This window comes from Fukomys damarensis, unplaced genomic scaffold, assembly GCF_012274545.1.
Source record: "Fukomys damarensis isolate Sample0158 unplaced genomic scaffold, DMR_v1.0_HiC HiC_scaffold_17, whole genome shotgun sequence".
Classification (NCBI taxonomy): domain Eukaryota; kingdom Metazoa; phylum Chordata; class Mammalia; order Rodentia; family Bathyergidae; genus Fukomys; species Fukomys damarensis.
This window is the reverse complement of record NW_022900929.1, coordinates 15,919,755-15,928,267: the sequence shown is the minus strand read 5'-3', so window position 1 is coordinate 15,928,267 and position 8,513 is coordinate 15,919,755. Positions and strand designations below refer to the sequence as shown.

The 8,513-nt window shown below is 50.6% G+C and overlaps 2 protein-coding genes across 5 annotated transcripts; one reads left to right on the top strand and one right to left on the bottom strand.

Moving 5' to 3' along the window:
• Positions 1-56: 56 nt before the first annotated feature.
• On the top strand, positions 57-4,222 carry Map11 (microtubule associated protein 11). 2 transcript variants are annotated; one of them, XM_019205329.2, is made up of 11 exons: positions 57-132; positions 357-452; positions 628-682; positions 852-938; positions 1,071-1,191; positions 1,301-1,448; positions 1,576-1,658; positions 1,747-1,910; positions 2,414-2,568; positions 2,718-2,911; positions 3,017-4,222. In XM_019205329.2, exons 1-11 carry the CDS (start codon positions 130-132, stop codon positions 3,168-3,170), a joined length of 1,260 nt encoding a protein of 419 aa, XP_019060874.1. In that variant the 5' UTR covers positions 57-129; the 3' UTR covers positions 3,171-4,222. The 2 variants fall into 2 exon arrangements, with proteins under 2 accessions (XP_019060874.1, XP_019060875.1); XM_019205330.2 differs by lacking the exon at positions 57-132 and having other exon boundaries at positions 356-452; positions 553-682.
• Lamtor4 (late endosomal/lysosomal adaptor, MAPK and MTOR activator 4) lies at positions 4,135-7,409 on the bottom strand. 3 transcript variants are annotated; one of them, XM_010609146.3, is made up of 4 exons: positions 7,297-7,403; positions 6,786-6,866; positions 4,747-4,864; positions 4,137-4,443 (listed from the first exon to the last, which is right to left on the bottom strand). In XM_010609146.3, the coding sequence occupies exons 1-4, from the start codon at positions 7,297-7,299 to the stop codon at positions 4,346-4,348; spliced, it is 300 nt and encodes a 99-aa protein (XP_010607448.1). In that variant the 5' UTR covers positions 7,300-7,403; the 3' UTR covers positions 4,137-4,345. The 3 variants fall into 3 exon arrangements, with proteins under 3 accessions (XP_019060871.1, XP_010607448.1, XP_010607457.1); XM_010609155.3 differs by having other exon boundaries at positions 4,309-4,460; positions 7,297-7,409; XM_019205326.2 differs by lacking the exon at positions 6,786-6,866 and having other exon boundaries at positions 4,135-4,443; positions 7,297-7,405.
• Positions 7,410-8,513: the final 1,104 nt, after the last annotated feature.

Below are 8,513 nucleotides of genomic sequence, written 5' to 3'. Positions count from 1 at the left end.
GGGGTCGGTACGGGAGACCAGGAGCCCGAGACCCCAGGCGGAGGGGATCCAGGGGGCGGGGGCTTGTTCCGCGGCTGCAGCCCTCTTCTCACCCACGGCCCTGGCCCTGCTACCTCAGGGGGAGCGACCATGGTGAGGAGCTTGGGATGACCGGCACAGTACGCAGGGGCGGCTTGCCAGGAGCCAAGGGCACTCTTGGGAGATGGACGCTGGGAGTCCAGGAAGGCAGGGATCTGATGGCAGAGGGGAGGGCACGAAGCTCCAGACCATATATTGCAGACGTTAAAGGGAATAGAGGCAAGCGATGCTTGCTTTGTGACTCTCTCCTGACCTCTTCACCCCCTTCATAATCCCAGCTGCCTGTGGAGGAACCGATTGTGTCCACAGATGAGGTCATCTTCCCACTCACTGTTTCACTGGACAGACTGCCCCCGGGGACACCCAAGGCCAAGGTAAGATGGCAAGGGTGGAGGGGCTGACCTAGTTTCGAACCCTCTCGAGGGCCTGTCGTCCATCTCTACTCTGGACTGGTTCCTTGTCTCTTGTACTCAGATTGTAGTGACTGTGTGGAAGCGGGAGGTTGAGGCACCAGAGGTCAGAGATCAAGGCTATCTACGCTTGTTGCAGACCCGATCTCCTGGGGAAACCTTCCGGGGTGAGCAGAGTGCCTTCAAGGCCCAAGGTATGGACGTGCTGTAGAGGGGAAGTGCTAGGGTCATATTTAGAGGAGGCAGAGTGGAGGGGGAATCCTGGAAAGAGCCTGATGGGGAGGAGAAGACAGTAAGAACCGTGGGCTGGAGGTGAGGTCTGGACCCTACCCTCTCTCCATTGCTTGCTTCACCCTCCTGTAGTGAGTACTCTGCTGACGCTGCTGCCTCCTCCGGTTCTGAAATGCCGGCAGTTCACTGTGGCTGGAAAACACTTGACCGTTCTTAAGGGTGAGCAGATCTGCTGGCGCAGGTTTTGGGTAGCAGCAGGGGAACTGACTGGATGGCAGTGGTTCGGGGGAAGCTGACAGGGATGGGGCCAGAGGTCCAGCTACTCTGAGCTAGTCTGGTTCCCTTCCACAGTGCTGAACAGCTCCTCCCAGGAGGAGATCTCTATCTGGGATATCAGAATCCTCCCCAACTTCAATGCCAGTTATCTACCTGTCATGCCCGATGGTTCTGTGCTGCTGGTGGACAATGTCTGGTGAGGGCCTGGGGAACAGAAGGATTGTGAAATTGTGGACAAGGATAATGGCAGGGACTAAGCTCTGGCCTGGTTAAATCATGCCCTGTCCTACTCTTCTCTAAACTAGTCATCAGTCTGGTGAAGTCTCCATGGCCTCCTTCTGCCGGCTTCCTGGTACCTCTGGCTGCTTCCCCTGCCCACTTAATGCCCTGGAGGAACACAACTTCTTGTTTCAGCTGAGAGCGGGGGAGCAGCCCCCTCCAGGGGCCAAGGAGGTGAGCACAAGGGGCTAGAGTGTTCAAGAAAAAGGATAAGAAAAGGCAGTGGGAGGGACAGGCCATGAGCCTGAGGATGAGAGGGGAGCTCTGATGCATGTGACATCTTCTTTTATCTCACATGCAGGGCCTCGAAGTTCCCTTGATTGCTGTGGTTCAGTGGTCTACCCCAAAACTGCCCTTCACCCAGAGCATCTACACCCACTACCGGTGAGTGTGTGGGAGCCTCTGCCGGGCACCTTCCTGCTCACCTTTGTGGCCTGAAACACATCTAGTTTTCCTCTCTCACTGTTTCTAGCCTGCCCAGTGTCCGCCTGGACCGCCCTTGCTTTGTGATGACTGCTTCTTGTGAGTCCCCTGTTCGGACCTATGAGCGGTTCACTGTCACCTACACGCTGCTCAACAATCTCCAAGACTTCCTTGCTGTGAGGCTTGTGTGGACCCCGGAGCATGCCCAGGCTGGTAGGTCAACTACCAGGATGGGACCTTGTCCCCTGGGAGGGGTGGGGATCGGAAGAAGTAATGAGATGAGACAGTGAGAGCAGCTCAAATCCAGTACCAGTCCCACCACGGTGGATGACTTGTGGCATCTGGCTCTGGCTGATCTCTCCAGACATACAGTTTAGAGACACAGTGGGACTGAGTGACTTGAAAAGCATAGATATTGGAGCTGCTTCTCATTTACGAGTTTTAAACCTTAGGTAAGCTAATTAACCTCTCTAGGCCTGTTTAAAGTAGGACAAATACTACCTCGTGGGTTTACAGATAAAGGAGTTAAGATGGGCAACACCATTAGGACAGACCTCAGCACACAGTATATTTACGGATAACTCTCTACAAACAATCACGTTTACCTAGCTTACCCCATAGAGTGGCTTTGGAAGCTAAATGTGGCTACACTGGTGATGGCTCTGAAGACTGAGGAAGGCTTTCCACTGCTCATTGGTGCCTGTTTCTACCCCTAGGAAAGCAGCTGTGTGAGGAGGAGCGCCGGGCCATGCAAGCAGCCTTGGATTCCATCGTCTGCCACACACCCCTCAACAACCTTGGCTTTTCACGGAAGGGCAGTGCACTTACCTTCAGTGTGGCCTTCCAGGCTCTGAGGTCGGGGCTGTTTGAGGTGGGCCAGTGCTGCAGAACAGGGGGATGTAGTGGCAGGGTCCTAGCCTCTACAAAGGGAGGACGTGTAACGGGCGGTGCTGGAAGGCTGGGCAGAGGGAAGATGAGCACAGGTCTGGCTGGAATGCTGATGCGCGTCTCCTGCTGCAGCTGAGCCAGCACATGAAGCTGAAGCTGCAGTTCACTGCCAGTGTGTCCCACCCTCCACCTGAGGCCCGGCCCCTCTCTCGAAAGAGCAGCCCCAGCAGCCCTGCAGTCCGGGACCTGGTGGAGAGGCACCAGGCCAGCCTGGGCCGCTCCCAGTCCTTCTCCCACCAACAGCCTTCCCGCAGCCACCTCATGAGGTAGGAACCAGGGCAGGCATCCCACTGGCCTGGGCAGAGGCTGGGACAAGGAGTTGGGAGAGGAGCCACCGGTGAGCAGAGCCAACAGCCTCTGTCCTCCCCCAGGTCGGGCAGTGTGATGGAGCGCAGGGCCATCACGCCCCCTGTGGCCTCCCCTGTCGGCCGTCCCCTCTACTTGCCTCCAGACAAGGCTGTGCTGTCTCTGGACAAGATTGCCAAGCGCGAGTGCAAAGTCCTGGTGGTGGAGCCTGTCAAGTAGCACAGCGCTGCTCTGCTCCCTGTTTGCTCTAGGAACCCAAAGCCCCTGGTGGGCTTCTTGCTCCCAGGCTGTGCCTCCCCTAGGACACCTCCTGCTGTGGGTGAAGAGGCCCAGCAGGGCCACCTGTCTGTGTCTGCTGATGAGGGACAAGGGCAGAAGCTGTGAAATGGGTGGCGTGGCTGCAGTGCTAGGCCAACAGTATTTCCGAGTTCCTCTGGGGGGGGCTGGCCCCACCCCAGGAAGAGCAAGGGCTCCAAGAGCTCCCTTGCCCCCACCCTTGTCCTTTGTTAAGTTTACAGAGTATTTTCCTCATTCCTGTTATGTTCCATCTGCCTCCAACATTCCCTCCCTCCCTCCCACCAGCCCAGTGCTGAGATTAGAGGGTGGTGATAGTAAAGGGACCTCGACAATGATCCTCCTGTCTCAGGTTGGGAGATAGCTAGGTGGCCTCCTTCTGCCCCTCATGTTTACGTTGGTGGCCCAAAGCACTTTAAGTTGTGTCCTTTTGGGGGGGGACCTCTGTTCCTGTAACTTATTCTGCAACTACAGCTTCCAACTGAAATAAGACTATTAAATGCTTGTTCAGGAGGGAAGATGGCTGCTGTGTGTGTGTTGATGAAAGGAACAGACAACAGGAGCTCAGGATTTTTCCCCTCTGCATGCACCCAAATAGCTCCCTTCCTGGCCCTGCTTTACCGGTTCTGTTTTATTTTATTTTTTTATTTTTTGGTACTGGGGCTCGAACTCAGGCCCTTGCATTTGTGAGACAGGTGTCAGAACCACTGAATGAAATCCCTGGCCTCCAGTTCCCAGTTTTATAATGGCGGTAGCCCTGTCCCATTCATTCCAGGCTGAATATACTGTTTTCACAGAAGTTGGCAGAAACACGAAGGTGAAAAGCACGCCCTCCCAGCACAGCACCCCCTCTGTACAAACATCCCTGAGCCTGAGTCACATCAGATTGATGCTTGTTTATTAAGGGGATATAGGGGAGGAAAAGAGGGATCCCTTTGCCCAAGTTCTTTTTAACATAGCACAAAATCCCGTAAAGGTAGATGACTGTAAGGCCCTGGTTCCAGCAGCAAGCCAAACACAAGGTGGGGGACGTGTATGCCTCCTCATCACAGAGATCCAGGAACCCAGGCTGCTTCTCCAACCCTGGCCCTCTGGCAGGTTCACACGTCAATGGGTTCCCGGCCTCGGTTCTGTCTCTTCACCACAAACACCCTCTGTCCTGACACAGTCACCAGCAGCGTGTGTTCTCCAAAGACCACTGGAGGGGAGACACACCTTCCCCCACCAAGAAGAGGGAAGGGAGCACAGAGTTAGTGGGTTCAGGGCCTGTACAGGGTCAAACAAACTGACTGGACTGACAGCCAAAACAGTTCCATTCAAGCCTAAGGGATCAGAAGGAAAAGCCACTATGAAATCTTTCTCATGCTTACTCTGTTGATATAAAAGGAAGAAAGGGGCTGAACCAGGGGATACCTGGTAAAGGACACAGGTACTTATTTCTTCCCTGAAAAGAAGCTCCTGGAAGTACCCCAGTCACCAGAGGCACGGACAGGGAGCTCACCAGACAGGCGCTTGAAAGGGATATTCATGCCATGGTGCAACCGGAAACCGCAGGCTGTGCTGACCAGCTCAGAGATGGCACTGGCTGCCTGCTCATCATTCTCCAGATCCCCAGATGACTGCATATACATGGAGGAGGGAAGGTGCAGAAAAATGAGGGTGCAGAATTGGGAAGGAATTCCAGGCACAGGGCCTCTGGCTCACGCCTGTAACGTTTCCCTCTCCACTTCCCAGTACCCCTGGGTCACCCAGTTTTGGAAAAACCTAAAACTTCTCTGTGATGTTGTCACCCTTTGTGCCATCCTGTTTCTCATCCTTAAATGCTGGGCTTACTCACTGAGCATCAATTTGTCCAACTACTGATGGCTCTTTTCTAACCCCTTGAAACTGGGTTTTTGCCTTACTAGGAAAAAAAAAAAAATTCTCCAAGACCAGCGCCTGCCCACCACTGACTTGTTAAAGGCTCAATATCTTGTTTCATCCTCCCCCTGTGCTCTTGTCTGTAGAATGTTAACAACTTTGTCCTCAAAACCCTCCCTCTTCTTACCTCTTGGGTAATAAACCAGGGGCCTGGACTTCCTCTTTTCTGGTGACTGTCTCAACTTCCTCTCCTGATCTCTTCCATATGGGCCTCTCACTAGGTTAACTTTGGTACCTTTTGCTTTTGAATATTCTGTACCTCAGTTTCCTCATCTGAGTTTTGGGTACAACAGTACCTATTTTATATGCTTGTGATAGTTACTTGTAACAATAGTAGGGGGGATACTTACACCAACTCCTAGCAATTAACTACTGTTTCTACTTCAGATTCATTGTCTACAATGGGCCATCCCATTTTTATCCATCTTTGGGCCATCCAAAGTCCCCTTATCCAACTCCTCTGCAGCCAGTTCCTTTTTAAATTTCCCATTTGTTAAGGTACCACATCATTCTTCTAGGCCTCTCAGTTAAAAGTCCTCCAAATGGAAAAGTATTCCTGTAGAACAGCGGTTGCAAACCTATGGCAGGCATGTTTCTGTGTTTTTCTTTTAAGACCAAAAAATGTTAATGTATGATTTTTTTTTTTTTTTTTTTTTTTTTTTTTTTCTCAACTGAAACCTCAGTATTTGGGTTTAATTGAAGTGTTGGAAATTTACAATAAATATGTGGGTCCTGGGTAACAAACAGTGTGGCACCCGGTCTCAAAAAGGTTTGCCATCACTGCTATAGAAGATTTAAGTATTATTTCTAGTTATCATTAGGATTCCTTAAAATTTCTCTCCTTGCTACCAGCCCATTCTCATACCTAGAATACCCATTCCAGCCTATTTGTATCACTCACAATCTTGCTCAACCATTTCACAGGGTCATGTTTCTGTTCAAAACACCTTCAAAGTTCCCAAAGCCCTCAAGATGAAATCCAAATGTGTCAACCTGACCTTGGAAGTGCTCCACAATCAGATCCATTACTTTTCCATTTGTTCCCCCCTATGTGGAATCACCACCAATTCTGATAGGCACTGTCGCATTCCTACAAATATATCCAGTTTCCAGCCCTGAATACTTTTCTTCTTTTCCACTCCTTCAAACCGTCTTTTAATCTCAGCAGAACCTGAGCCTCCAAGAAAGCTCTCTTCCCATAAAATAAGAACACCAACGTTTGAGACCTTCATTTCCTGGACCCCTTCAGTAAGCTTTACCACTTGCACTGCTTTAAAACTGCAACCATAAGTCTTTCCAGCTGGAGCAAAAAACTTCAACAGGGCTATACTATATAGTACTATGGAAAATAAAATACAAAATCTCGTTGAGAAGTGAAAAATATAGACATACTGGAGAAAAGCATGAACATTAACGACTATTAACAAACCTATAACTACCCGATTTGTGTAAAGGTGGTAAACCTCTCCTTCCATAGCACACTTAGAAGACAGATTCCAGAGATTACTAAGAGCTTACTATATGTTGGGAGGATGCCAGGTAAAAAGGATGAAAAGAGAGACAAGTCAGGCGAAAACGGGCACTACTAGAAGGGATCCCCCACCCTTTCCCAGAACGCACCGCCAGCACTGCACCTTCACTCAGCACCAGGTAGCCCAGCTGGTCTGGGATTCGCTCCAAGCCCTGGGTCAGTGCAGAAGTCTAGTAGGTAAAGATGTAAGCAGTGAGAAGCAAGCTAGACCCGGCCCTCAATACCCTTCACCTGCCAACCCAAGTCTCCCTTGACGATGGCCCCTTCGACTCTCTTCCCCCTACCTGGCCTTCAATGCTGATCTTCCGGAGTCTCTGTCTGCCCTCACTCTCAGCCTCTGGCCTCCCCAATCTGACTACCCGGGGCGATCCATTCTTGTCCCACCCCGCCCGGGACACTACGGCCTAGCTCCCAACACCCTCCCATAGGTTCCTCCTCGGTCCGCTACGTCGCTGCCCCCTCTCATCTCCATTCCCACGCCACCTTGGGGTAGACCGGAGGTGAGAATAGAGCGCATGGACCAGGAGGGGGCAACCAAATATCGAGCAACAGGGACTTTGAACCCCCGGCGCGTCCTCTCGCGCATGCGTCCTCACTCACCATTGCGGCCTTAGATTATGCCGGAGATCCTCACCAAATAGGTAGCTTCCGGCGCTGGGTCCAGGTCACAAGCTTCCACCAGCCATCTCCTCCCTGTAACCACGCCCCTATCATGGTGATTGGCGGATGTCTAAGTCATTAGACTTAATCAACCAATGCGGAGCACCGCTTCCCGGGGACATGCGTGGATTAGTCTCTCGGTCCCTTAGCTTCAGAGGGGGAAGTCCTGGGTGTGCGGGGCTGTAGGTGTGCGCCTGCGCAGACTGGCGGCCTGCGCGTGAGCTCTCAAGCGAGTCGGTTCCAGCGTTTCAGACACGAAGAAGTTAAAATGAAAAGCTGTTCAGATGCTACAGTTATGTCTACCCGAGGGAGCTCGCTGTTAAGACAAAGATTTGTTCCCAAATGTTTTTTGTCCTTGAATTTTTGTGATAAATTCTTATGATGGTGAATTGAGCCTCTGGCCAGACGACTCCCCTGAAACACTGTATATACCCTGCCAGGAAAAATTAGGAACAGAAGAGGAACAGTTCCTTGGTGTTACTTTTACTGCATATCCGACATACTTGTGTGTGTGTGTGTGTGAAATATTTGTTTTAATTTATACAATCTTTAGACCTAATTGCAGTACTAATACTTACGAAGCTGAGGCAGCACTGGTGAGGTAAAATGAAGAATGTTTCTAGAAATAGTACTTGGTGAGCATGTGGAGAAATGACTCTCATAGGTTGCCAGTGGGCCTCCAAACTGTACCATTTCCTCAGCAAGTTTAAGTCAGAGTTGCCATCTGACCAAGAAGTTCTACTCCTAGGCATATTCTCAAACTGAAACGTATTCACAGAGAAACGTGTACTGTATGCGATAGCAGCCTTACTTACAATAGTCAAAAAGTGAAGCAACCCACATATTTATCAATTGATGAATGAAACAATAAATACAGTTTGGTATATCCATACAATGGAATGTTTTTCAGCCATAGAAAGAAATGAAGTAAGACTCAAGGTGCAACAGAGATAAATCTTGAAAACGTGGTACTGAGTGAACAAGGTCAGACACATGAGGCCTCCTATTGTGTAATTCCATTTATATGAAATATCTAGACAAATCCATAAACAAAACGGATCAGTGGCTGGCAGGGGATTAGCGGTAGGGGAGTGACTCATAATGGGATTCTTTTTGGGGGTGATGAAAATGTGGGATTAGTGGTGAGGGTTTCACAA